Raw genomic sequence first — 27854 nt, 5'->3', positions numbered from 1 at the left:
GCATTGGCAATTGCTCGGGGCGGGGATAAAGTCCCAGGGGCGGGGCGGGTGGGCTGGCGGCTGCCCCCCGACAACAGGTGCACATTCCTGGGCGCCTCGTCACTTCCCCTGCGCTGGCTGTCCCGGCGGCTCACCCAGAGAGCTCACGGAGCGACGCGGGCGGGCTATGTTCCCAGGGGCGCTGCTGCTGCTGCTGGGGGCCCTGGGGGCTCCACACGCCCCAGGTAAGTCTAGGCCTCAAAGGGGCAGTGACAGGGCCAGAGGTCGTGGCTGCGCACCATGGCTTCACTTAGTTCTTTCCTCCTCCAGGCGCCCAAGGCTCGGAGGCAGAGGGCCGACTTCGCGAGAAACTGTTCTCGGGCTACGATAGTTCGGTACGGCCGGCGCGGGAGGTGGGAGACCGCGTCGGTGTCAGCATTGGTCTTAGCCTGGCGCAACTTACCAGCCTGGTGAGCGCGTACACGGACAGTTGAGGTCTAGCTCACTAGCCGGCTAGGGGGCGTGGCTTTAGGCAGGGCGGGACCCAGGAACGACTGAGGAGGGGGCCTGGGGCGAGGCCAGGCTGGAGATAGACTGGTCGTTAGCAGCGATTGGGTCGAAATCGGACCAATGGACAAGCTGTGGGCGTGGCTGCTGGACGGGCCAGGGTAGAGCCGGGCAAGATGATGAACGAGCCTGTGGGCGGATCTTGAAGTGAAGTTGGGGCCAATGGACTGGCCGGAGGGCGGACCTTGAGGCGGGGTCACAGCCTGGGGCGGAGCTTGGTGCGGGACGGGGTTAATGGGCGGAGGGCGGAGATTCGGGGCAGGTATATGAATTGGCGAGCAGTAGGTACCGCAGGAAGTTCTCGAGATAGAGATAGGGCATAAACTAAAGCAGTTTTAAGAAGCGGGGCTTGGACTTAAAAGGGTGCGGCTCAGAAGAAGAGGGGAGGTTCCAGAGAGAGCTTGACCCACAGAGCCCCCTTATTTCTATACATTCACATCATATCTGCCCTTTAAACTTTTCTCTTCTAGAACGAGAAGGATGAGGAGATGACCACAAAGGTCTACTTAGACCTGGTAAGGAGATCCAGAGGGATGGGAAAGGGCATCCCACTACCTTTACAATTTCCTCAAATGTCCAGCCCAGTTAGAATACTTCTTGCATCACGATCTCAGAAAACACATTTATAACTGAAACAGAAGCTTCAGGAAACAATACTTATCTTTACTATGGGAGTTACACTCCATGCATTTTTCATTGTATTTTTTGTTTGTTTTAACACTGGTTTGGGGCCACTTGTTTGACTCCTGACCTATTAAAGCGTCGCTAGCTGCAGTTTGAAAATCTCCATTTTAGATGCTAGCTAGTACAACCCTTTCATTTTCAGAGAATACAAAGTTGGGGCCCGGTGCGAGAGAAGGGGAAATTAGCTGATGAGGTCCCAAAGAGTGCAGGTGGAGCCGAAATCAGAGCCCCAGCCTCCAGAAACACAGCCCATGCCTAAGATCCTCCCCTCCCTTGCACTCCCTGCACGGGCTTCCTTTGCACCCCAAGTCTCCTAACCTCCAGCCCCAGACAGCCCCTCAGCCTCTACTTTCCTAGGAGTGGACTGACTACAGGCTGAGCTGGGACCCTGCGGAGCACGAGGGCATCGATTCACTACGCATCACGGCCCAATCGGTGTGGCTACCAGATGTGGTGCTCCTAAACAAGTAGGATGTTCCCAAAATCTGGAAGGTGGGGCAGCGCCTCTGGAGAGGCAGGGCACCGGGGCCGGGGCCTGATCCAAAGTGAGAAGATTCTTTCTCTGCAGCAATGACGGAAATTTTGATGTTGCTCTGGACATCAACGTCGTGGTGTCCTCCGACGGCTCCGTGCGCTGGCAGCCCCCAGGCATCTATCGCAGCAGCTGCAGTATCCAGGTCTCCCGGCTCCTCCTGGGAAGCTCAGGCGCTTGTAGAAACCCTCCCTCTCCTCAGATACGCTGACTCCCCATAGTCCCCCATCTTCTCCTCCATTATCCCCCATGGACCCTCACCTCTCTTGCCCCCTTACATTCCGTTGTTTCATCTTCTTTGTCCATTTTCATTGACTTCCAGTCTTCCTTAGTGACCCCTCCCCACTTTGTCCATGGCCTCCCCAGATTACCTTCCATTTCCTCTGTGACCCTACTTCTCTGTGATCTTCCCTGGTGGCCCCTATCTTCCTGGTGCCCCATATCCTCTGATCCCTAACTACCCTGTGACCTCTCCAACTCCCTCAACCCCGATCAGTTCTCTGGCAGCTCTAGTGACTCCCTGCTCCATTCAGGTCACCTACTTCCCCTTTGACTGGCAGAACTGCACCATGGTGTTCAGTTCCTATAGCTATGACAGCTCAGAGGTCAGCCTGCAGACTGGCTTGGGTCCCGATGGGCAGGAGCAGCAGGAAGTGCACATTCATGAAGGGACTTTCATTGGTGAGTGAGCATGGCTCCCACGTCCATTGGCTTTATGATTTCCAGTTTCTAACAGGCTGAAAAATATACTCCATCAGCGAGTCCCTGTGGGTTCGGCAAGATAGATATGACTATATTTTGTGGATATGGAAATTGAGACTTGTTCAAGTTTATTAGAGCTGGGCTGCCCAGCTCAGTGTCCATAGCTGGCCCCTTATTACATCAGGCCCCTCTGCTTTAGGATGTAGCAGAGAAAGCCATGTCTGGTACCAACAAAGACAGGTCCCACATCTGTGTCCCCTTCTTCCGCTCTTCTTCCCTTCCCTCCCTCTCCAAGAGAATGGCCAGTGGGAGATTATCCACAAGCCTTCTCGGCTAATCCAGCCTCCAGTGGATCCTAGGGGAGGGAGGGAAGGACGGCATGAACAGGTTGCCTTCTACCTCATCATTCGCCGGAAGCCTCTCTTCTACCTGGTCAACGTCATTGCTCCGTGCATCCTCATCACTCTCCTGGCCATCTTCGTCTTCTACCTGCCACCAGATGCAGGTAAGGGGGAAAGGAGCCCCAGCAGCCCTTCTTACAAATAGCTCAGCTTCTCCCTCTTCAGGCAAGGTTTTCCTGCCAACTCAAGCCATCATGGATTGTGCTTCAGCAGTCTCACCCAGATTATCCTTTCAAGCAGAGCCTTTGCATCTGGATCCAGGTTTTCCCTCCAATCTCAGGCTCTGACCCTCATCTGCTGCTGACTTTTCTGCACCCAATAACTTCTAAACTCTTCCCTTCAGAATCCTATGATCTCATCCTTGGAACCTCCACTCCTCTGATCAACAAAGTCCCAGGCTTAGACAACTCTTCCTTTCCCTTTCCCCATTCCTGGCATCTTCTCTCCCCAACTTGTCAGACACCTACTACTCCCTTAGCCTGCTATCTCCCTTCAAAATAATAGACAACATTTCTCTGGGAGACAGCATAACGTGGTAACAGAGTAACCTTGGGTAAATTTCTTAATCTCTATGTGTCTTAGTTTCCTGATCTGGAAATAGGCCAGTCATTGTCCCTACCATAAAGGATTATTCTGAAGATTAACTGAGTTAATAGAACTATGCCTGGTACCCCGTAAGTTCTGTATAAGTGTAGGTATTGTCTTTGCTAATTTTGAGCACTTGCTATAAGATAATACAAATAACATGTTAAATATATTAACTCAATTCTAATATTCACAACAACTGTGTAAGGTAGGTACTGAATTGTCTTTCCATTTTACAGAGGAAGGTAAAGAGGCTACGAGAGTGTAAGTCATTACATTACCCAGTTAGAGAGAGACAGTGTTGCTATTTCAGCCCTGGTTAGTACCAGGCTGATTCAAAGACCAATATCCTGAACTCTGGTGTTCAAAACGTGCTTTCTTTCAGTCTGGAATCAAGTTCTTTCTCTGTCTAGGGAAACAGAGTGATGCATTTCTAGAACACACTTCCACATGTAACTTCTTCCTCCTGGAGCAAGGAAAATCTTGGAACCCAATATTATAGGACTAAAGTAGAACAGGCCATGAAAGTAATTTATTTCAATACCTTCCATGAAGTTTGCAGTGCCTGTTGTATCCCATAGGAATAACCAGTCACTTGACATATTTTTATATATTGTTTCATTTTTGATGCTTCAAATTGTGATATAATTCCTGCTACAGGGGTTGGTCCATTCATTCATGCAACCATATTTGTTGAGCATTTGTAATGTGCAAAGCGCTGGGAATACATCAGTGAATTAAAGAGACAAAAATCCCTACTCTTAGGAGTTTACATTCTAGTGGGAGAGATAGATAGTCAATAAACATAATAAATAAATCCATTAGATGGTATACAGAAGAGGAAAATGAAGAAGGAAAAGGGAAAACAAGAATGGGGGTAGGAGTTGCAGTTTAAAAATAAGATGGTCAGTAAATGCCTCACTAAAAAGGGGATATTTAATCAATATTTGAAAAAAGACTGGAAGGAAGTGAGAGAATGACCTTGACAGATATCTGGGGGAAGAAATTACCAAGAGTTAATTAACAGTGAATGCAAAGGCTCTGTGGTGGGAGTGTGCTTTGAATATTCAAGAAATAGTCAATGTAACTGAATGACGTGTGCAAGAGAGAAAAGAGTATGAGATGAAGTCAGAGAGCTAGAGGGAATGACTTATAGACCATAGTAAGGACTGTGGCTTTTATGCTGAAGGAGATGAGAAGCCACTGGAAGCTTCTGAGATGAGGATTGATATGATCTGCCTTTTCTTTCTTTTTTTTAGGGGAGGAGGTAATTACTTGCTTTTTAAGTGGGGGTACTGGGGATTGAACCCAGGACCTTGTGCATGTTAGGTAGGCACTCTACCACTGAGCTATCCCCTCCCCTAGGAGTGCTGTGATCTGATTTACATTTTAACAGGATTAATCTGGCTGCTCTGTTAAGAAAAGTCAGCGGGGGCAAAGGATGAAGCAAAGAGGAGGCCTTTATAGTAACTCAGATCTGAGGTAATGGTGGTTTGTACCAGGATGGTAGTGGTATATGTGATAAGTCATCGGTTTCAGGATATATTTTGAAGGTAGAAACAGTAAGGTTTGGGATGGACTGGATATGGGATGAAAAAGAGGAGTGTTGAGAATGATTCAAAGGATTTCAGTCTGAGCCACAGGAAAGATGGAGTTTTCATTTATGAAATGGGGGAAACTATGGGAGGATGCAGTGGTGAAGGGATTAAGTTCTGGATATGTTAAGTATGAGATGTCTATTGGACACTCAAATGGAGAGGTTAAGTAGGCAGGAGGATACAAGTCAGGAATTTAGGGGAGTAAGTTCAGGTTGGAGGTATAAACGTAGGAGTCATTTGCTGGCCCTTCAAAAAACCTGTCCTTGAGTGGGCTGGTAACACAGTCACTGATTATGCCATGGAGATTGCCTTCTGGCAAAGCCTAATCCTTCTGCCTTCCCCCCTGTCCCCCAAGGAGAGAAGATGGGGCTCTCGATCTTTGCCCTGCTGACCCTTACTGTGTTCCTGCTGCTGCTGGCAGACAAAGTGCCTGAGACTTCCCTGTCTGTCCCCATCATTATCAAGTACCTCATGTTCACTATGGTGCTCGTCACTTTCTCAGTCATCCTTAGCGTCGTAGTCCTCAACCTTCACCATCGCTCACCCCACACCCACCAAATGCCCCTTTGGGTCCGTCAGGTAAGATCTCTTCCAACCTATTTGGCTTTTTTCCAGGTATCTCTCCTCCCTCCCACCAACTTCCACCTTCCCTTTCACAGACCTGAGGGAGAACTACAGCTCCTGGTAGAGTGTCGAAGTGCCAAGGCCTTGGGTGTTGAAATGTTGCACAATTAATTTTATCATCATTATCATTGCTTAGGTCTCAGACTCTCTTCATTAATATCGCCCATTGCGCGTTCCAAGGAAACATTCTCAGGGTTAGGAAATATCAGGGTGGAAGCCCTCAGGACTTTTCTTTCCAGTTAGGATGCCTCCCAACCCACTTAAGAACTCAGGGCTGCATGAGCATTTCCTTGTCTGTGGGACGGATGCACGCATGCGCAGGGATGGGCATATGGCGTGGGGGTGGTTGGTGGCTTCCCTTCTGCTCTGAAAGCAAGAGATCCCCCTCCAACACGCCTCTTCTTTTGCAGATCTTCATTCACAAACTTCCTCTGTATCTGGGTATGAAGAGGCCCAAACCCGAGAGAGACCAGATGCCAGAGCCGCCTCTAGTAGCCCTCAGGGAGTCTCCAGGAAGTGGCTGGGGTCGGGGAACAGATGAATATTTCATCCGCAAGCCACCGAATGATTTTCTCTTCCCCAAACCCAACAGGTAGTGTCTACTCCCCATCGCCTACGTAGAAGGGAGGAGAACTACAGTTCCCTGAAGACTGTGCGGAGGCAGGCGACGTAAGCTCCCGGATGATGCCGTGGTTGAGCATCATGGGAGTTGTAGTATTCCTTCTGTTGCCCAGTTTGCGGAGAGGTGGGAACTAAAGCGTAAGGGGATAGGAGGAATTGCGGAAGGCTAGAGAGGTCGCCGCCATCGGCGAGAGCCTGAAGGGCCCTGTCAAGTTTTGAAAACTGGACAGACATTGGAGGAGGGAGTTGAGGCGGGGGTCGAGAGCACCGGAGCTGGCTGAGTGTCTTTGCGCCCGGGGCGTGGCCAAAGAGTCCCGCCTCTTCCAGGTTCCAGCCTGAACTGTCTGCCCCGGACCTGCGGCGATTTATCGATGGTCCAAACCGGACTGTGGGTCTGCCTCCCGAGCTACGAGAGGTCGTTTCCTCGATCAGCTACATCGCTCGACAGCTGCAGGAACAGGAAGACCACGACGCGGTAAGTCGAAGAGGGTGGAGCAGTGCAGGGCCTGGGCGGCATTGGCTCCACCCGCAAGCTCAGGCTCCGCCCCTAGCACTTAGTTTTATATCTGATTGGAAGTGTGCCTCTCTCGGTCCCGCCCCATGCTTTCCGAGTAGTGCTTTATTCACAACCCTCGCGCGCGGTTTCTCTCTCCGCTGTTCTGCAACCCACCCTAGTCTTAAAGCTGTGGTAGGAGGACCAGGGTAGGGTACAGGGCCTTGGGGACGGCCTTCCCTGGGGGTCTGGAGCTTAGGAACAGTTTCCTCTGCCTACTCCCAGCTGAAGGAGGACTGGCAATTTGTGGCCATGGTAGTGGACCGCCTCTTCCTGTGGACTTTCATCATCTTCACGAGCGTCGGGACCCTTGTCATCTTTCTGGACGCCACGTACAACTTGCCCCCTCCCGACCCCTTTCCTTGAGGACCAGATGGCCGAGACCCTAGTCCTCGGCCAGTTGAATTGAGAGTTTGGCAGTACTCTTAAGCCTTGTCCCTTTCTACACCTTAACTTTTTCACTTAGGGATCCAGTCCTCTCGTCATTTCATTTCTAGGGAGGAAGGCTAAGTGGAATTGGGCAGATGGAGGCTTTGAACCCACCTGAAATGCACTATCCATTTACTCTTTGGCTTCTTGAAGAAGCTCCTTTGGATAGTAACACCTAGGTTCCCAACGAAATGGAACAAAGAACAAGAACTAGACTGTAAGCCTTAAGAGGGCAGGAAATATGTCTTGTTCACTGTACAAGCACCTAGCACAGGTCCTAACCTAAGTAGGTGCTTAGCATTGGTTGAATGAATAGGGATTTTTTTTTTTCTGTAAGGAAATACACTAAGTGATAGTGCTTATGTTTGCATGTTGGGACTAGTGGTCATTTTTCTTTGCTTTTACCTTTCTGTAGTTTATTGTATTTTGCAGTAAGTATTATTTTTAGGATAAAAAAGGGTTACTTCTAAAAGGGTGCATTTGTAATGGGGGGAGAAGTGCACTTTAAGGTTCCCAACGAAATGGAACAAAGAACAAGAACTAGACTGTAAGCCTTAAGAGGGCAGGAAATATGTCTTGTTCACTGTACAAGCACCTAGCACAGGTCCTAACCTAAGTAGGTGCTTAGCATTGGTTGAATGAATAGGGATTTTTTTTTTTTCTGTAAGGAAATACACTAAGTGATAGTGCTTATGTTTTCATGTTGGGACTAGTGGTCATTTTTCTTTGCTTTTACCTTTCTGTAGTTTATTGTATTTTGTAGTATTATTTTTAGGATAAAAAAGGGTTACTTCTAAAAGGGTGCATTTGTAATGGGGGGAGAAGTGCACTTTAAAAACCTCCACTCAAGTTGGAACTTTGCTCCAACTTGGACAAGCTGCTCAGAACTTGGACAAGCTACTAAACTGTTCTGTGCCTCAGTTTCCCCATCTGTAAAATGAAGCTAGTCTGAGGATCATATGAGAAGATGGGAAGAAAAGCATTATACAATATATACCAGGAGTTGCAAACTGGTGTGTTTTGCTTCGCCCATATTTTTGGGAAGCAAAACTTAAAATCTGAACCGTTTACTACTTTTAAAATGTGGATATTTCACAGAGAAATTTGAATTTCTCACTTCTCTTGAAAAATTTAATGAACTGCAGTGACACTAGGTCTGCTCCCCTATTGGCAGCAACCTGCTGGAGCTGGTTAATAGCTGCCCACTCTGGTCAAGGTATTTGTACCAGAGCTCCTCAAAGCCCCCACCCACCTGATCTGCTTCACTTAGTTTACTTGCCCATCCTTGTATAACACTGGACAAAATACATGGGAGGGGAGGAGGGGGGACAAGGAATTGAAGCCGCTGGGAGGCTAGGAGTGGAACAAGAAAGGGTGTTGGTGTCTCTTATGGCCATCACACATTTTGTGCCTCAGTTTCCTTTCAGTTTAGAGAAAGGGCTGCACCTGTTTGAAGGCAGGGCCTTTCTGGGACGTGAAGATCTTGTGCCCAGCAGGCTGTGTGAACTGGACTGAGTTAATGTTTCTGCCTGGAGGTCAGAGCAAAGTCAGCTTGAGCCTAGTGGCTGTAGCAATTACAGTGAAGTACCTAGGGTCAGCAGGCTCTCACACCTACTCAACTGCTGGAAGTTGTCCTAAGAGGGAGAATAGGGCTACAACTCACAGGGACCCCTGTGGGACAAGGTTAGTGTGTCCCTGTCCAGCCAGACCCACCAGCCACACCAATAATTGCACCTGGCATCCCACTGCGGAGCACAGTTTGTTTGTCTTGTTGGTTTATTGGCCTAGAGAGTTGGACACACACACAAATGCGGAGATAAATATTGGTCAGTTTCTCTAAATCTGGGTCCTCACTACGTATAGAGCTAGAGTCTGTAGAATTCTAAATCTTGCGTGCTGTGGCACAGAACCAGTGGCCTTCCCACTCCACCGTCACCCTTCTTCCCAGGGAACATGGGGAAAGAGGGCACAGACTGACAAGACTTGATCATTTTCAAAAGATGAAATTGCCAAATCCCAAATTTCCAACACCTGAAATTCACAATATTCAAGTTCCCCAGCTCAGATACATATATTTTAATCTCCTTTTCGCCACAATCTCCTTTGTTGCCCAGAACCACCAAATTCTGGAAACTATTTTCCTAAATCATATTTTCAAAAAAATAAATGTCTACAATCTCAGTTCTCCCAAAATGTCCATGGTTTCAGAATTTTGACCTGTTATGAAATTCAAATTCCCTGGTCTATCCTCAACCCCTTCTGTTTCCTGTGCCTTTCTGCCTCATAGGAGTGCAGGTTAAGGATATAGGGGGACTGTCATCACACCTGCCCCCTGCCTCCAAGGCCTTCCTCAGTCTCTCTTGTGGTTCCGCTGTGTAAATATATATATAATTTGTGTGTAGATATATATATGTATTCTTTATTATGTACTTTTTTTCCCCGCAGTTTTTCTAAAGTGCCAGAAACAAGATTTGTGGGAATTTTTTAGTGATTTTTTTTTTGCATTTTCCCATGTTTTAAACTTTTCTTCCCCTTAAAAATTGGAACTTGGTACATTCAGTAGGAAACTCTTCACTCGGATTGTGGCCAAGACCAAGAAAAGTGCAAAGAGACAGAGGAGGAGTGAAGGAGCGCCACTCCTCCGTGGTTAACATTCAGGGAGCCTGTCGAAACCTCCCCTTTCCATATGCTGGGAGGGTGAGACAAGGCAGGATGCTCCTGTCCCTCCGCCAAAACCACCTCCCTCCAAAAGCCATGATCTTGCCCTTTGAGCATCTGTTGAGAGGGCAGCCATCTTGGCCCCAGAAAACAGTAGCTGGGAAAAAGGCTGCCATTTTGATGACAACAGCTTTTCCCCTTTTTAAACTGCACTCCTCTAATTCCCATTTATCACATTTGCTCCCCTAAACTGGCTCTCCCCGTGTGGGCTGTTTTTTCCTGGGGAGAGGTGGATGGATGGGAAATGTTCATTCAGTCACAGAGTGGGGAGGCCCAGTTATCAAAGGGAATTAGGAGCAAACATTTCTTCAACTCCCCCACTGGAAGGAAACATAGGGACCCCTGACCAGGGTTAACTAGTGCAAATTAGGGATTAGGGACGTATAAGGTCCCTGTACCCCATCCCTAGGCTGGGATCTTTGGGTGTGGGGAACTGAGTCAAAGATGGGGTATAAGGTGCTATTTTGCAGGGAAAGTTGGTGGGGATACCCCAAAACCCACCAAGGGGGTAGGATGGTTCCCCAAAAAACCATCTGGAGTGACTGGTGAGGGAAATGATCCTGGGGAAGATGGGGGTGAAGGTAAGGATGGGAGGTCATGTGCAAATCTTGGGCTTACCCACCCATCCAACCCCCATCATTTTTCTGGCTATTTGGTCTAGTCTGGGAGAAACCATCGGGAAAAAACAGGGAGAAAGTAGATTCCCTTCCCCATCCCATATAGAGCTCCTCCCTCCTGGCCCCCAAATCTGGTTTAGCCCAGAAGAGGCCATATGTAGAGGCAAGAAGAGGTGCAGTCTACTCAACTCTTTTGCCTTGGAAGAGTCTGGGGCTCACTAGATTTGGGGGCCAAGGTAGGGCTGAGATTGGTGCTGCCCTGGGCTGAGAAAGTACTCAGCCATGGAACAGACAGGTAACCCTGCCCCCAGCACCTCCTTGACCTGGATTGGGAGAGGCCATCCCCAGAGTCTAGGAGTATAAGGAGCAATATGGAAGATCCAAAGGCATGGAAGCCAAGAAAGGCATGGCATCTTCATGTGAAGGAAACAGGGACACAGAAACCCAGCCTTGGGAAGAATGGAGTCCAGAGCCACACTCCCAGGTAGGGGGCTGTCAGGTATCACAATGGTCTGGTCCAGGCCCTGGGCCACAAAGAATGGAATGTGCTAGGAAGCATCTGGGCAAGGGCTTAGAGAAAGCATCAGAATGAGGGGGGATCGTTAGGTGAGAGAGATGGTTTCCCCCTAGGTTTACGAATCAGGGGGGCGGGTTAGACATTCAGAGCTGGTGGGAGCCGTGAGTAGAGATTCATATAAGTATATTGCTCAGTTGCCCCAAGGGCTGGAGAAGGGATGGGAGCTGGCCCTGCCTGTCATGGAAGCCATTCCCTGGAGGAGAACTGAGAGGGGAACCACCAAAGATCCCTTCCCAGGAGATGGGAAAACTACAATCTCACACAAAGCAGCCTGACCCCTGAGCTCCAGAGGCCCCCAAGTCCCTGCACAAGCATGTGGAGGGGCTCCCAAGGGGCAAGGAGGCCAAGGAGCTGGTAGTGGCGGGGGTTCAGGGAGGGTGGCATCTGGTGAAAGGGGGAATCTGGACCCAGAGCTCAACCCACATCTCCCTTCTGGGTTCTTTCAACCCCTGCCCTTTCCCCTTCTCCCTTAGGGGGCACTGGTGGAGGAAGAGTTGGAGGGGGTGGAGTTGGGGGGGTAGGGGGTGCTGCTTGAGGATTGACTGCGTAGCCAAAGACCCCTGGTAGGAAGGGAAGGGCCCCCCCACCCTTCTCATCAGGTAGGACCATGTTAAGAGCAACTGGGAGAGCGGCCAAGTTGCTGAAGTTGTAAGGGTAGGCGGCAAGGAGCTGGGGGCCATAGACGAGTGGGTAGGGCTCAGGGTAGAAGGTGACTTTGGCAGCCCCCATCCCCTCCAGCCGGTCCCCCTCCCCAGCCCCTAGTGGCCCCTCACTCCCAGGTTTTCCCCTGCCACTGCCAGATTCCCGGCCGCTCCCAATCAGAGCCAGGGGAAATTCCTGAACAGGTGGGTAAGCATAGGTGCCCCCTCCTGCCACCACTGAGGGCTCCTCACCCCCTGAGATGACAGGGTCCTGGAGTGAGGCGGTCTCGGAAGCTTCCTCAGCAGCAGCGCTCCCGCCACCTGCCTCCCCGCTGGATGAAGAGACTTGCATCTCTTGGGGGGCCTCCTCCTTGACATCCCCAGGTCTGGTGCCAGCGCTGCCCTTGGAGTAGGCAATGACAGGTGTGGGGGTGCCCCCGGGCCGCTCGGCTGCGTGCCTCTGCCCATGGCGGCTCAGGGCTGCTGCCGTCTTGCACACCTTGGCGCAGTGAGGGCAGGTGAAGCGGGTGGAAGGCTTACGTCCAGCCCGGGAGTTGTGGGAGCCCCCGCTATGGGCCTCCTGGTGCTTCCGCAGCTTCCTCAGGGTGGTGAATGTCTGGGCACAGTCCCCGCAGCGGTGCCTCCACTCGCCACGGGCATGCCCTGCGGGGCCCTCGGCCGCCGGAGTCTCCTCCCAGCTCCTTCGCTCCAGCTTCTGTTTCCAGCGAGGTGGCCGGCGGCCTCTGGGCATCCCGCTGCCCCCACTGCTGCCCGGGCCTGCAGCTCCGGCCTTGCGCTTGGGCTTGTAGGAGTAGTAGGGCCTCCAGAGCTGGTCCTCCCCACCGGCCTTCGACTCCTCCTCCTCATCCTCCTCCTCGTCCTCCTCTTCATCCTCGTCCTCCTCCTCATCATCCTCCTCGCTCTCCTCCATCTCCTCTCCACTTAGCTCCCCAGGACGTAGGTCAGTTTCTGAGATGCGGCGCTTTACAATGGCCTCCTCACCGATTCGCACAGTGATCTGACACAGTGGAGGTGGAGCCTGTAGCTGGGAGGGGCCCCGGCCAGGCCCTGCAGGGGGACCCCCACCCCCACCAATCCCGCCAGCTGGCTTGGCCGTGTAAGTCAGAGTCCTCGCGGCCCGTGGGTTCCGGCCCTTGGCCTCCTCTGCAGCTGTGGCGGGCCCTGCGGCCGTTGCTGGGCTGCCGGCTGTGGCTGGGCTGGTCAGTGTGGCTGCAGGCTCTGGGGGAGGAGGTGGGTACTCACGTTTTTTGGGGGGCCTCGGGGGAGCAGTGTAAGTGATGACTGAGGCGGCTTGGGCACCCCCTGTGCTGGCCGGCCCACTCCCCGCCCCAGCGCTGCTGCTGCCCCCGTGGACAATGACAGAGGGAGCCGGGTGGGCAAAAGTGATGACAGAAGGTGGGGGGCCAGGTTCTGGGGCAGGTGGGGGTCCGGATGGTGGGCTGGCCGGCATTGCTGCAGGGGCTGGGGTGTTGAGGCTTGGAGAAAGGGGGGCCTCGGGGGCTCCCTGGCTATAGGTCTTGTAGGGCCGCTTGGCTGCCCGCATGGGGAGCAGGCGGTACAGCTTGAGGGTGTTGAGCTTGGGCTTATAGCCTCCATTGGGCGTCTTCTCACTGGCTAGGAGGCCCGGGCTGATGCCATGGAAGGCTCGCTGGTGGGTCTTCAGGTTATAATAAGTGACAAAGGTCTCCCAGCAGAAGATGCACTGGTACCTGGGCCAGGACAGCAGAGAACAGGGCAGGGACAGAGCCACTTGAGTCAGGAGTTCTGAAGCCAGGGCCTCAGCTTCCCACATCCTCTCCTGCCTCCACTCGGACTTCGAACTGCCCTAGCCATTTGCTCATGCTCCTTCCAGGCTGCTTGTCTCCCCCGTCAGCCTTGGAAGGGACACCAGTCCCAGTTCAGTGCCCCTCACTGGCTGTCAGCTGCCAGGCCTCAGCTGTTCCATCTGAACTGGGAATGATCACATACCTTGCCTAACTCTTCTGAAGTTCAAATGACAAAATAGGGAAATATTTTATGAACAGGGGTACATTGTGGAAATATGTATTATAACTGTTAGTGGACATGCCTGTGTTCCCCAAAGTCCTGTTCTGTGAGGCAACTTTCTCTTTCCTCCTTGGCCTTTTCCACAGCATCAAGCTGGGACATGGCACCCAGGGGTGCTAATAAACAGCAGCAGAAGGAAACAGGGCTGGAGGGAGGCAGATGGGTGAGTGATGGAAAGCAGGTGAGTGGGCATCTCTAAGATGCCTTTCTAGGCCCTCACTCTTGTCCATGTGGTCCCTGAGTGGACAAGGTCCCATGTGACCCTTCCACTCCACCCACCCCTGACCCTGGGCCCCCCAGGCCACTCACCTGCGCTCCCCGGTGTGCCACACCTCATGCTTGGTACGGTACTCAGCCAGGGCGAACACCTTCTCACAGTAGCGGCAGGGGTACTTCCTCCGCCACGAGTGGACATTGCTGTGCCGCTTCAGGCTGGACAAGGTCACGTAGGAACGCTCACAGGCTGCGCACACGTAGAGCACGTGGCCACCCACCACCTTCACCACATGCTCAGGGCCACCTCGGAAGCCCACCGGTGGGGGCAGGGCTGAGGCATCGACTCCTGCAGGGCCACTGGGGCCAGAGCCCCCAGTTCCCACCACTGCAGACCCCCGAGTGCCAGCCCCCCTACGGCACTGTGCCTCATGGGTCTGCAGCCGCTTGGGATGGATGAAGCTTTTCCCACAGCGGGGGCAGGGGAGGGGCCGCCGGGGCAGCAGGGGCTGTGAGTCAGGGGCCTGAGCCTCAGCCCTGTCACCCTCCCACTCCCTGGCTGGCCTAGTCCCAGGCCCGAAGCTGTCCTCTTCAGGCTGTGAGGTGGCCATGGGGGCTGGGGCAGGAGGTATCCAAGCATCACCTCCCTCCCCAAGGCCCTGCAGGCGGGAGATGCCCAGACGCCGCCCCAGAGCTCCAATCTCTGCCACAGCTGCCCCATCCCCTCCGCCGCCAGGTAGTGCCAGCCGGGCACTGTAGATGAAGTTGAGGACATCAGAGAAGGCAGCTGCTGGGACCCCTGGCAGCTCTAGGACCCGGGGTGGGGATGAAGCAGGAGGCGAGGCTGGAGGGGGAGAGGAGGAGGACGAGGATGAGGAGGACGAAGAAGAGGAAGAAGAGGAAGAAGAGGAGGAGGAGGAAGAGGAGGAGGAGGAGGAGGACGAGGAAGAGGAGGCAGCTGTGGTGGTGGCAGGGTTGGGAGCTGAGCCCCCAGTAATTGGTGGGAGCGGTAGAGGAGCTGAAGCCAGCAGGGCCTCTCTGAAGAAGGGACTAGAAGCAGCCAGGACACTGCGGTGAGCAGGGAACTTGGTGTCTCCAGCTATGAGGGTGACGTCACAGAAGAGGCCACGGAGCCGCTGCTCGTTGAGCTGGCGCAGGACAGCGGGGGCATGGGACGGGTCCGTCACCTCTGCTGGGGGGGGCATGGCGCCAGCCTAGACAGAGAAGAGGCCAGGGAGGATCTCAGAGGCAGGGCAGAGGGTAGAGGTCTCTGCAATCAGGGAGGTGAGCTGAGAGAGGTTGGAGGCTGTTGGTCAGAGACTGGTGGAAGGCTGACTAACTTCTGGTGACAGAAGCCAGGGGTCAACCTGAGCCACCCCACATCTGGCCAGCGTCCAATGCCAGTAAGTCACACGTCTAGTGCTGGAAGAGGCCAGGGATGCCTCAGGTCTTTTTTTCACCATTTTGCGGGGGGTGGGGGGGTAAGTAATTAGGTTCACTTACTTATCTTAATGGAGGTACTGGGCATTGAACCCTGGACCTCATGCATACTGAACATGCACTCTACCACTGAGCTGTACTCTTCCCCCACTGCCTCAGGTCTTGATGAAGGTCAGGGGTCAAAACCTCCAAGGCACGGACTAGCGAGGTAACGCACTGGGAGGAGGAGGCCCCCACAACTGCTGATGACCATTTCACAAGGCTCCCCAGCCTGGACACAACGGCTGCCCTTGCTGGCCTGCTGCCTCATGCCCATTTTCCCTCGCTGCGGACCTCTCACACCATCTCACCTGACAGCACAGCCAACATGGAGCGGAGCCGGGGTGGCTCAGCGAGTCCCTTCTGTCGGGCCTCTTCCCTCTGTGGAGAAACAGAAACCACATTCTCAGGAAGGGAACTGGGCAAGACAGGACGCAGGGGGTGGGGGTGGCGCAGCGCTCAAGGCCAAAGAAGCCAGGGCTGCTCTGCAGACCCTGACCCTCCCAGGAGCCTGTCAGGTTGCTTGCTTAATTAGCTGCAGCCAGTCAGACCTAGGAGGTCACACAGGTTGTTGCAAAGCCTTGTTCTGCTTGCCCCCAGAAGTATAGGAACAAGATAATTTGCATATTCCCAATTTGCCTCAAAACAATCCAGCAGCCTACTTCAGCCCCTAGGCCCAGGGAAGCCTGCTGGATCACTCTCAAGTCCCTTTGGCCCAATCTTCGGGGCTCAAAGGAAATCAAAGATTTGCATGTTGTCTTTCATTTTAATAGTCTCATTTACATATCAAAATAGATTTGCTTGAGCTTTTTCAATGGACCAAGCTGCCAGATACTCAAATTGGGAGAGGACCTCTTCATTTGAAATCTTAGAGGGAGTTTCTGGCCTACGTGCCAGGCAACCACCAAAGATCACGAACTCATGCACACGGGCCAGCTTGCTCTAATCTCTGGAGGGGACTGGAAAGGCCACTGGACCGGAAGTGAGGAAGTTTGAGTCCCACTCCTTACTTTGAGTGCTGGTGGCTTTGGGACTTTGGCTTAAAAATGGGGGTGGGAGTGAGGAACGCAACCCCTACCTCACCTCTTGCTGGGAGGCTCATCCAAAAGGAATAGCAGGCACCCCACACGCACACCGTGGCGGTCACCACACAGAAAGCACCTCACAGCCGCTTTCCCCTGTGGGCACAGCCAGGGCTTTGGGGGTTCATTTTTCAGTTGAAGATCTGAGTTCCACAGCCATACAGGAACTTAGCCAAAGACACACAAAGCTGGTCGTAACAGGCGGGGCCTGTTCACAGGCCAGGCCTGCTGACCCGAGAGCAGAGCTTGCTGCTCCTTGTCCACCCTCTGTGAAGCCTGGGGGTCTCCCTTCCGCACGCCCTGGGTCATCCATGACTCCGAGGTGTCCTACGTCAGGAGTTCCTCATACAATCCCCCCCTCTAAAAACAAAACGCTCTCTTCCCATTTATTACTCATACTATCTAGACTAAGAGGACTCCACAGCCCATTTCACACCCCCAAGAGACTGTTCTGACTCCTGTCCTGGAAGAGGAGGTGGAGGGTGGTGAACAGGGGTGATATTCCAAAGTTCTAACAGCCCCAACTGCCATGCACACACCTGGGTCAAGTGCTACCATCCGTTGCTGGATTGCAAGCAGGTAGGGAATCCTGGGGAAGAGGCCCTGCTCGAGGGCTGGTGTTCAGTTCTGGTTGTAAAATGAGGAGAAAGAGCAAGGCTTCCCACTCCCTTCCAAGATAGCCACTAGCCCACCGGGACCCCCAAGAGTCGGCTTTACTTGCCTTACCTCATTTCTTCCTAAGGTAGCAGTTAGCTTCCTGATTTTAAAGTGACAGACCGAGGCTCAGAGACACTAGGTAACTGCCCAATGATACATGACCAGTGAGTAGCGGGGCTGGGATCTGATCCCAGAAAGTTTGGCACCAAAGCCTGTGTTCTTGATTATATCACATCGAGATGAAGGCCATGTTTACAGCTATGATACTGTGATATCATATGAAATTAAGTTGACCCGTGAACAACATGGGTTTGAACTGCTCAGGTCCAGTTCCATGTGGATTTTTTCAACAGTAAATACTACAGTTCTACATGATGTGAGTTTGGCTGAATCTGAGAATGTGGAACTTTGGATACAGGGGGCCGACTGTAAGGCTATACTTGGATTTTTCACTGTTTGGAGTATCCGCATCCCTAATCCCCACATTGTTCAAGGGTCAACTGTATATATATTTGATCTTTGTCCCCATTCCTGACTCAGAGCTCCTAAAACTCTAATTTCCCAAGTGATAGGGATGTTAGGAGCATCTTGTTCTGATATTTGGTCTTTGACCCCAGTTCCTAACATAAAGCTCCTGAACCCTTTGGAATTTCCTGGGTGATAGGAGCATCTCTTGTTTTAATGAGGCAAATCTTGCTGGGCTTGTGGATGGGGACTGGTCACCAGAAGCCATGGCTGGAAGCTTGGAACATTCAGACCCACCCCCACCAAAAGGGCCTGGGAGGGGAAAGGGCCTGCAGACTGAGTTACTAATTGATCATGCCTATGTGATGAGGCTTCTGCAAAAATCCCTAAATTATGGGGTTCAGAGAGCTTCCGGGTTGTTAAACTCACACACTGAGGTCATGGACCTGCACTTTGTAGAGACAGACGCTCTTCCACTCAGGACCCTTCTAGACCTTGCCCTCCATACCCCTTCACCTGGCTGTTCATCTGTACTGACAAATCCTTTATTATACAATAAACCAATAAACATAAGTATTTCCCTCAATTCTATGAGCCATCCTAGCAAATTATCAAAACTGAGGAGGGGGTCGTGGGGAAGCCTGATTTCTTGCTGGTCAGTTAGGAGTATGGGAGGCCACGATTGGCACCTGGCGCCTGAAGTGGGGGCCGTCTTGTGGGACTGAGCCCTTAACCTGTGGGATCTGATGCTACCTCCTAGCAAATAGTATCAAAATTGAATTGAACTGCAGGACACCCAGCTAGTGTCAGAAAATTGAACAGTGTGGGGGAAAACCCCACACATTTGGTGTCAGAAGTGTTGTGAGTAGAATGGATAGAAAACAGTTGTGGTTTTCTTTCAACAGCATCCACTAGGACCCCCCACTAGCCCATCCAGGGTCTTTGTGAAAATCAGAGGAAGGGGGGAAAACAGGAAAGGCCGCCTCCTCCATGAGGTAGCAATCCACAGGTGAGCACAGCAAAGGTCTGATTCCAGGCCTGCCCACATGCACAACCATATGGGCTTGGTGCCTACCGAGGCCAAGATATTTGGACAAGGCCTATCAAGGCTTCTTAGAACCACAGAAGTCCGAAGCTGGCTTGGCCCTTGGAGATCACCTAGAACCATCATCATCATGGTACTTGGAGCTGCCACTGCTGAGATACTTACTATGTGCCAAATCCAGTGCTAAGCATTTCATCAACATAGTCTCATTTTAGCTCCCAAAGGGACCACAGAGCGGCAGGGGCTAGTATCAACCCCACTGCATAGATGAAGAAATTGAGGCTTTAAATACTCTAGACTCCTCACTTGCAGGCAGTGAGAACATAGTGGTGGGGTGATTTGCCCCGGGTCTCACTGTGTACCAAGCTGGGTTTGGATCCAGCTCTCCTGAGATGAACTGCCCCACCACTAGCCACTGCCCTATGAGGGCTTATGGGAGTTGGAGAAGACACTAGTTATGGGGCCCTCGCCAAGTTACTTAACCTTTCTGTATGTCGGTTTCCTTGTCTGTGACGTGGGGATGATGAAAATTTCCCACTTCGTAGGGCTGTTGTAAAGAATAATCCAGCTGATGCCCAGCAGTGCCTAGAAAGGGGCCTGGCCCACGGTAAATGCTCAGGAAGTGCTCGCTCTTATCATCCTGGAACTCAGTCCTGGAAAATGGTGGGGGGAAGTGGTGAAGAGCAAGGGGCAGAAATCAGGCTTCACAGTACGTTTGATGGCTCTGTGGTTTTTAGTTTTTTAATTTGTTTTCACCTTTTCTCTACTCTTCACTGGCTGTGTGATCTCAGAGGTGTGACTGAGGTGGGGAGCTGAGCGCTGCTGCCAAATACACTCCACCTCTTGCTGGTCCCTCTGCCTGGAATGTTCTTTCCTCAGACAGCCCCATGCCTTGCCGCCCCATCTCCTTTAAGCCTTGACTCAAAAGTCACCTTCCCCCGGAGGCCCTCCCAGCCACCCTGTGCCCCATCAAGCTTCCTCTCTCTCTCCCCTACTTTATTTTCCTCCTTGGCATTTAGTGAAACATACTGTTCATTCATCTCTAGAAAGTAACTTCCAAGGGAGGGAGGGATTTTTGTCTGCTTTGTTAACTGCTATCTCCAGTGCTTAGAACAGTGCCTAATACATAGTGGGAGATGAAAACAATTTTTGGTAAATGAACCTACTTTCTTCAAGTCTGCCTGGAGTGTGTCCACCTTCAGGAAGGACACCATCTTCCGTCCTGGACTGAGCTGGCCCAGAGCTGCGGGTGGCGAGTGTAACTTGACCACTCCTGGGGCGATCACGCTTTGCCTGATATACTTCCAGGGCTTTACATGCGTTGCCTCATTTAATGGTTTCCTCAAAACGGCCACCCAAAGTTAGTATTTAGATTAGCCCAATTTTACAGATTAGGAAACTGAGGCTCACAGAGGGATTTACCTTGCTCAAGGTCACACAACTTGCGGGCAGCAGAGTCAAAATTCAAATCCAGGCCTGAGTGAACCCAGATGCTGAGCCCTTCCCTCTGCCACACTGCCGGGTCCTGCCCGAAGAGGCCTACGGCCAGCCAGCGGGCTGCCGACGTCACCGCACAAGGTCTCACGTGCTAAGTGCTAACTGTGTGGGGAGTGAGGGACTCCACCCTCTCCCTCACTCCCCGCATCCAGCAGTCTGGATCTGCGGCCCAGCTTGGGAATGGCTCTGGAAGCCTTCCCTCTAACCCGCCTCTGGCCCCAAATTAGCTCAGGGCCTTGTTAACACTCTCCTGATTCAAGGCCATGGCCTCCCAGCTAGTCCCCTGCCTCCATCCAGCCTTCCTCTCACTGAGGGTCAACAGCCCCAAAGCAGCTCAGGTGGGATCACTCCTGGGCTCAGCAACCTGCACGGGCCTCCACTCCAGAAGCTCAGATTCCTCAGCCAGGTATTTGAGAGTCCAGTCCCCCTCTTCCTTTCTAATCGTGCCTTGTGCCAGTCTCCCTTCAAGCACCCTGCACGCTCTCCAATCTCAACACGTCCCACACCTCCACACCTTTGCCTCTGCTGGTCCTCCTGCCAGAAATGCAACCTTTCCCCAACCTCGTCCCCAAATCCTTCCAAAATGTTAAGATCGACCTCAAATATCACCTCCCATTTAGCCCTCCCTCACCTACAGGACAAGGACAATCTCTCCTTCGCCCAGTTCATCAGCGTTTTGTGGCCCTGCGGCCAGCACCCAGCAGCAGATGCTAGGTTCTCCCTCCCTAGGCTGAGGCTCCCTGAGTCACTAAGCACCCCAGTCTTCTAGAATGGATTGGTGCAGGTGCTAAGTTCTGCAGAAATTGGGCAGAAGTTTGTGCACATGTCTGTGTGGGGTGCACCAAGAGGCCCACAGAAAGCTCCAGAAGGGCAGCAGAGGACAGCATATAAGAACACAGGATCTGGAACCTGACTGCCTGGGTTCAAATCCACCTTTACTTCTTACTGGCTAAGTGGCTTTGAGCAAATTACTCCTCCGGGCCTCGGCTGTCTCATCTGAAGAACGGAGGTAGTTAGAATTCCCCCTTCCACCTCGCACTGGGAAGAGTAAATGAGTGATCAAATGTAAAAGCATTGACAACAGTGCCTGGTACACAGTAAGTGCTAAATAAGCGTTTACTCCTGTGGTTACTAGCCAGGCCCCAAGAAGTGGCTCAGTGCTGGCAGAGGGCTGACGGTGGCTGCCACAGGCCCCCAAGCTGCCCCTACTTTCCAGGACATTTCCCGTGAGCTACTTATAGCCCTGTTGGAAGACAGGCAAGCCAGGTGATTGGCCCCATTTCACAGATGAGGAACTGAGGCTCACGTAGGGAAAGTGCCAGTGAGGAAGCAGCACGGCCTAAACTCCTCAGTGCAGGTCTAGGCCTCCTTCCCCTCCACTGGGCCGTGGCGCACTTGTTGTGTAGGCCTGACAGCAGCCAGCCTGCCCCCAGGCAGGAGGACCTGGCCACAGTGTCCTCCCTGCCCCCCATACACGCATGCTCCCAGCCAGGCAGGTGTGGTACACAGCAGTGGGTACACTTGGAACACACACACACACACACACACACACACACACACACACACACACATTTACAGAAGGGCCCAGTCCCCAAAGGTGAGGAAAACCTGTTCTGAGGAATCTGCCTAGCGAGCAGATTCCGTTCCCAGACCCTTCCACAGTCGCGGGAGCGGCCCAATGTGCGTCACAGAAGAGACGGAAAAGCAGAGATACCCGAGAGGGGGGCAGAGAGAGGGCGAAGCAGGAGGAGGAGACTGAAAACTTCATGTTTCTTTTTTCCATTGCAGTGACAAGAGTCACACCCGGCCTTTACGTAAACATGGCCAAGGAGCCACTCGGTCCAAGCTCAGTTTCCTTGCAGCCACCAGGCCTCTCCTCCCGGTGACCCTGACACGCTGGGCGGGCCGGTGAGGGGCCAGCACACAGACCCTGCACAGACCAGCTGGGCCACCCCGACGACACCCAAGCCTCCCGCCTGCTGCCCTTGCTCTGCCCCATATTTATCTCCCTGCCTTCTTCATAACATATCCCCACAGCAGCCCTACACAGCCAGTTAAACACACAGAAGCAGACACGCACACACAGCCTGCGGTTGATCTCTGGAGTCTGAGGCCCACATTGCCCTTGTCACGCCACCTCCCTCCCCACAAGTGTTTTCTGACCAGCTTGCCTCCCAGCCCAACAGCACGGACAGGCTCCCACAAACAACGTCACAAAAGAATCCCGCAGGGAATGTTGCAAACACATAACCTTCCCCTCCCCTCACTGGGCTGCCCATGAGCCCATAAACACAACGTGCACGTGCCCCCCGGAGCCCCTCATACCAGCACCAGCCGTCTCATGAGTACCTGAGACACACCCTGGGGCTTCTCACTTCCCGCAGGACCCTCGGGACCTGAGTTCTAGACACACACATTCCCCACCCACCCAGCCACCCGCTTGTCACACGGACCCACAAACCCATCCAGCGGGTCATCCACGCCAAGACTGGGCCACACCTCAGCAGGGCCACAGAAATGGGACCCGGACCTGACACCTTCTGACTCAAAGGTACACAACCGCCCCCTCCAACTAGGCACACACAGCCCCCACTCCGGTGCCCTCCACAGCACTTACCCTTACCAGGTATGCAGAAAACAACAGTTCATAAATAGTTCATATGTGCAGCACCAGACACATACATGCAAGAAACACATGCTGGTATAAAACACACATAAAACCCCACATCTAACAAACTCCGCAGGTATTGCACCCTGCTTTGGATGCGGACCTGTCACCCAAAGCCGCAGGGCCACATCTTGTAATTCTGCCCCAAAACACTGGACACCCCTCCATCTGGCTTTCTATCCCCGTGGCCCGGTAGGGCCCTGCCGGACCCCTAGCTGCCAGACCAGCAAACAGTGGTGCCCAGGAGTGGTTTACCTTGCCCCACAACACAGCAGGAGACACACAATCTCCAGGACTCACAGCCACAACCCTGACCCGACGGCGCGGCGGCTCCGGGGTCCCTGCTCGCCCTGCGCACCCCGCACACCCCAACTCTGGGGCGCTCGGAGGCCCACCCCTCCCCCTCTCTGCCTGGCTCCTACGCCATCGCCCTCCCAGCAGCTTGCAGCGCCGGCCCGGGCTCACACCCGCCCCACCCCACCCCCAACCTGCCCCACGGCGGGAGGGGGACATGGGGCTGCAGAATTAACCCTTCAAGTGGGGAGTGAGCGCGGCCCTTTCCAGGGCCCCAGGCGATCGCAGCCCCCTGCCGCCGCTGGGTCGGACGACGTACCGGGGCCCCCTTAGTCGCCCCCCAGCGCCGTGCGCACTTGGAGGCGGGGCCAGGCTTAGCCCCCGACCCCTGAGCCCCCAGGTCAACCCCAAAGGGGAGCGGTCGCGGCGCGGGGTGCAGCGCGGGCCCCCGCGGCGCCGGGCAGCGGGGAGGGGGCCCGGCTGTTGGCTCCGGTCCGCCCTGACCCTGCCCGGTTCGCCCCGGGGCCCACCTGACTGCGATGGCGCCGCGTCCGCCAGGCCCGGCTCATCACCGTGGCCGCCCCCGGCCGCTCCGGCTTCGCCCGCCTCCAGCTCCGGCTCCGGCTCCGGCTCCGGCTCCGGCTCCGGCCCCGGCCCCCCCAGCGCCCGGCCCCGGCCCGGCCCCGCCGCCGCCGCCGCCGCCGCCGCCGCTGACATCATCGGCTCCCCCCGCCCCGGTCCTACCCCCACCCCCACCCCCGGAAACAGTACCCCTCCAGCGCCGCCGCCGCCGAGAGGAGGCCGGCGCAGCGCAGCCGGCACAGACACCAGCTCCGGGCTCGGGCTTGGGGAGAGCGCGCCCGACGGCCTGCGTCCGGACCGATCCCGGGAAGGAAACGGCGCCGCGCAGGGCCGCGGGACTGGTGGGCACCGAGCCGGGCGCCGGCCTGGCTGCAGCATCAGTTCAGGGCCGCACGACCACCTACTCCCTGGGAAGGGGCTTCCCCCGCCCCCTGCATGCCCTTCACTCAGCGGTGCACACCGCCCAGAGCACGCACACTCTCTCCGCAGACACACAACGTGGCAGGCTCACAATCAGGCCCAGTGGGACCCGCAGACCCAGGCCCAACCTACCCACAGGGACAGCCCTGGACACACGCACAAACACACACTCTCCCCAGAAATGCACCGGGAACCCCACCAGGCCGCCGGCCGGGAAGGCCCCAGCCCTACAGAACAGGTACACATAAATGACTACCAGCGCAGATGAACACGCAGCTTGCTATTTTGTCCCCACCGGCAGAAATATCCACATCTATATACTGTGCGTAAATGCAGAAGCCTTGGTGTAGGTCTCCTGGGACAGCACCAACACCACCAGGTGGAGGCACACGCAGAAGAAACACATTCCTGAAACTCCAGAGGGACAGTCTCTGCGACTCCTCCCTGGTGTTCAAAAATTCAAAACTCAGGACATAGGAGCTGGCCCGCAGAGGTCCTTTGCAAAAAAACCTTTCTGAAACAGGGCGAGACATAAACAAACAAGTTAATTAAAAACCAAAGATGTCTCATCACAAAAGTAGTCAAAAAGAGGAAAAAAAGAATCAGATGGACTTTGGAGTGACAGGGACAAAGGTGTAAAGCAAGGAGACTTAGAAACAACGAGAAAAGAGGCCTATCCTCCACCTCAAGGAGGTTCCAGGGAAGAGCCTCCCACTCTCCACCTCAGGAAGGTTCCAGGGAAGAACCCCAGGTCACAATGGCTAGAGTTCTGAAGGGCCCAGTCTCCCTGAGCCAGGAGGAGAGGAGGAAGTCCAAGGAAAGATGGTGAGTGTGGGGGCCAGGGGAGCATAGCTCCTCTCCCTGTAGCTCCTGGCTGCTTTCCCTTCCTCCCCTAAAACTTCCCAATTATCCTAGACACCAACAAGTGAAATTCATAATCGTGTACCCAGATGTCCCTGGAACCTGTGACATCACACAGACACACAGCATCTAAGGCTCCCTCTCCTCCTCAAACCAACAGAGCATCCCTGGTGACCCAGAGAAACAGGATGCTCCAGGACTGCTCACTCCCTGCTTCCTGCTTTAGAGGCTCAAGGCACACATGTACCACCTTATCCATCTTTCAGGCCCTTTCTAGCTCCCAAGAGTTCCTTAGCAAGACCCTCTATTGTCCCACAGGTTCCCAGAACCCAGCCCGGCATTCACACTGCCCCAGGTCCCCTGGTCTATGGCTGCCCTAATGCCCGAGCTCCTTTCTCCCTAACAGGCTGCCAGTCACCCCTACTTCAACCTGCCCAACTTCACCCAGCCATCACCTCCCTCCACTCCGCCTAGCCTCCCCTTGCACCAGTGCTGCCGGCCCTCTGATGCCACCAAGGGCCTGCTCATGGCCCTGCTGGGTGGGGGCCTGCCCACTGGCTTCGTGGGCCTCTTCTCCCGTGTGGCTTACCAGGCTTCCCACTTACCCTCGCTGGAGCTGCTCAGATTTCGATGCTTCTTCCACCTCCCCATTGCCCTGCTGCTTAAACTGCATGGTGATCCACCGTTGGGACCTCCCGATGTCCGGGGCCAGGCCTGCCTCCATGCCCTGCTCAGAGTCTTCAGCATCGGATGCACCTACAGTGCAGTTCAGATGGTGCCCACTGGCAACGCTGCCACCATCCACAAAGGTTCTTCCACCGTCTGCTCTGCTCTCCTTGCCCTTTGTCTTAAGAACCAGCATCTCAGTGGCTATGACTAGTGTGCTTGTTGGACAGCACCCTGGGACTCATCATCATTGTGGGACCTGGGCTAGGGACACTGCAAAAGAGGATCATGGGCTTCTATACCACTCTGGGCTACGTGCTCACTTTCCTGGGTGGCCTGGCCCTGTCGCCAGACTTTCCCTCCTGCCTACCGACAGTGGCCTTCCTGTTTGGCTTGGTGGGGCTGGTGGGCTCCGTGCTGGGCCTCTTTGTGCAGCAGACCCCTGTGCTGCCCAATGATCCTCTGAGTTGGAGCTGTGTGTGGACAGTGGGGATTTATGCCCTTGTCTCTTTGTGTGCCCGTGCTATGCGGTCGCCAAGGCCCATCCCACCCTAGTGTGCACCGTCCTGCACTCTGAGGTGGTGGTGGCCCTGATGCTGCAGTATTATGTGCTCAATGAGACCGTAGCACCTTCTAACATCATGGGGGCAGGAGTGGTGTTGGGCAGCATTGCCATCATCACCGCCCAGAACCTCAGCTGTGAGAGGGAAGGGCAGGTGGAGGAGTGAGATCGAACCTGAGAGCCTGAGGCGGGGGTCAGGGGTAAATAAAAGGAAAGACTGGAATACAAATATGGGAGAACAAGTGACTGGAAAACAACTGGTATGGGAGAGGAACACCCTTTGGAGTCAAAGGTGACTTGGGGACTTGGTGGAGAGGGACTGTCTAGAAGACCTGGAACAAGCCTGGAGACCAAGATATTGGAGTCTAGGCTGGGGTTTGGGGATCAGGGCATAACTAAGGGGTAAGTGAGATCTGAGGAGCAGATCAAAGGGACTAAGGCAGGCAGGCAGGCAGGCCATAAGCCATGGGGAGGATTCTTCCCTCGGCAGCAGATAGCAGAGCCTCGGGGCTGGAGTGTTTGGGGCTTTCAGGCAAACAGAGCAAGCAGCTGCTCTGGAGAAAGGAGTGTGTTTCCCCCCCCCCCCCCCCGAGCAATGGTTTCCCTTCCTCGTGGTTATGCCTCCCCACCTTGGGGTGGTGACGTTATATTGACATCAAACACGACCACTCTGAATGTGGCTGTGCAGTTGGTGTCATCTCTGCTTTGGAAGGACAGTGGAAGCCCTACTCTCTGCTCTCATTGGAGAATCCCTTGGGATCCCCACACCCCCCTAACCCCATCTTATTTTTGAAATATTCTAGAAGGGGGAGGATTTCCTAATGTTCAGATGCCTTGACCCCGAGTCCCCTAGGATTTCTGTGTCCCGCCCCATGGCTAATCTGCTTTTCCTGGATTGTCGCGGTCCCGTGATCTCTCCCGGACAGGGGCCAGCGTCCTTTCGGAGCAGGCCTCTGAGCTGAGGCCTCTTCGACCGGCTAAGGCAGGGGGTCCATGACAAGAGCTCCGTACAGCGCTCCATCAGAGGCTAGGAGATGCCCCCCCCCCACCCCCGTCCCAGGAGGCCGCTCAATACATATCGGCTACTTCCGGACCAGCAATTGGCCTCGCCATCTTGATCTGTTCTTGCATATTCAGCGCGATTGCTGCATATTCATGACCAAGGACGGCCCCAGCACTCCCCCCTTGGGGAACCCACTCAGGAGGATATGACCGGCCCCGCCTCCTTCATTACCGATTCTCAGAACAGACCATTTTCTAGCGGGGGGTGGTGGTATTAATAAGAAACTTTGGCTGAAGATGAAAACGCACTCCAAACTAGAATAAAACCAGCTTATATTTACCTTCGATCCTTCAAAACTTAAACCTCAGTGCAGGAGGGAGTAGCAAGGGGAGGCGGCGGGATAAAAACGTTCCCTTCCCTCTCGTCATTTCAAAAGGTCACCCAACCAGGGAACCGGGGAGGGAG

At 53.9% G+C, this 27854-nt stretch overlaps 2 protein-coding genes across 14 annotated transcripts; one reads left to right on the top strand and one right to left on the bottom strand.

Annotated features, from left to right (window-relative positions):
- Positions 1 to 98: 98 nt before the first annotated feature.
- CHRNB1 (cholinergic receptor nicotinic beta 1 subunit) lies at positions 99 to 22168 on the top strand. 6 transcript variants are annotated; one of them, XM_072940423.1, is made up of 11 exons: positions 99 to 224; positions 310 to 449; positions 1017 to 1061; positions 1588 to 1697; positions 1799 to 1907; positions 2296 to 2443; positions 2760 to 2969; positions 5404 to 5627; positions 6083 to 6264; positions 6621 to 6768; positions 22122 to 22168. In XM_072940423.1, the coding sequence occupies exons 1-11, from the start codon at positions 167 to 169 to the stop codon at positions 22122 to 22124; spliced, it is 1377 nt and encodes a 458-aa protein (XP_072796524.1). In that variant the 5' UTR covers positions 99 to 166; the 3' UTR covers positions 22125 to 22168. The 6 variants fall into 6 exon arrangements, 5 of the variants coding, with proteins under 5 accessions (XP_072796524.1, XP_072796520.1, XP_072796521.1 ...); XM_072940419.1 differs by lacking the exon at positions 22122 to 22168 and adding an exon at positions 15708 to 15881; XM_072940420.1 differs by lacking the exon at positions 22122 to 22168 and adding an exon at positions 15708 to 15825 and having other exon boundaries at positions 6604 to 6768.
- On the bottom strand, positions 9029 to 27847 carry ZBTB4 (zinc finger and BTB domain containing 4). Of its 8 annotated transcripts, none has more exons than XM_072940412.1 (5): positions 27730 to 27847; positions 25764 to 25914; positions 15899 to 15968; positions 14205 to 15322; positions 9029 to 13558 (listed from the first exon to the last, which is right to left on the bottom strand). In XM_072940412.1, the coding sequence occupies exons 2-5, from the start codon at positions 25880 to 25882 to the stop codon at positions 11602 to 11604; spliced, it is 3264 nt and encodes a 1087-aa protein (XP_072796513.1). In that variant the 5' UTR covers positions 25883 to 25914; positions 27730 to 27847; the 3' UTR covers positions 9029 to 11601. The 8 variants fall into 8 exon arrangements, with proteins under 8 accessions (XP_072796513.1, XP_072796511.1, XP_072796516.1 ...); XM_072940410.1 differs by having other exon boundaries at positions 25764 to 26097; positions 27730 to 27844; XM_072940415.1 differs by lacking the exon at positions 27730 to 27847 and adding an exon at positions 19320 to 19489 and having other exon boundaries at positions 25764 to 25884.
- Between the last annotated feature and the right edge of the window lie 7 nt (positions 27848 to 27854).

The sequence above is a fragment of the Vicugna pacos genome, chromosome 16, assembly GCF_048564905.1.
Source record: "Vicugna pacos chromosome 16, VicPac4, whole genome shotgun sequence".
Lineage (NCBI taxonomy): Eukaryota > Metazoa > Chordata > Mammalia > Artiodactyla > Camelidae > Vicugna > Vicugna pacos.
Note: the sequence above shows the minus strand (reverse complement) of the source record. Positions and strands in the feature narration are given on the sequence as shown.

What these genes read in the sequence shown, in the direction of transcription:
- ZBTB4 (XM_072940410.1), bottom strand. Translation starts at nt 26,020, where the DNA reads ATGCTGGTTCTTAAGACAAAGGGCAAGGAGAGCAGAGCAGACGGTGGA. An exon ending in CATGTTGGCTGTGCTGTCAG is followed by an intron (nt 15,323 to 15,898) that starts GTGAGATGGTGT and finishes TTCTCTGTCTAG; the next exon opens with GCTGGCGCCATGCCCCCCCC. An exon ending in TGGCACACCGGGGAGCGCAG is followed by an intron (nt 13,559 to 14,204) that starts GTGAGTGGCCTG and finishes GTCCTGGCCCAG; the next exon opens with GTACCAGTGCATCTTCTGCT.
- CHRNB1 (XM_006218792.4), top strand. Translation starts at nt 167, where the DNA reads ATGTTCCCAGGGGCGCTGCTGCTGCTGCTGGGGGCCCTGGGGGCTCCA. An exon ending in TGGCGCAACTTACCAGCCTG is followed by an intron (nt 450 to 1,016) that starts GTGAGCGCGTAC and finishes TTTCTCTTCTAG; the next exon opens with AACGAGAAGGATGAGGAGAT. An exon ending in CAAAGGTCTACTTAGACCTG is followed by an intron (nt 1,062 to 1,587) that starts GTAAGGAGATCC and finishes CTACTTTCCTAG; the next exon opens with GAGTGGACTGACTACAGGCT.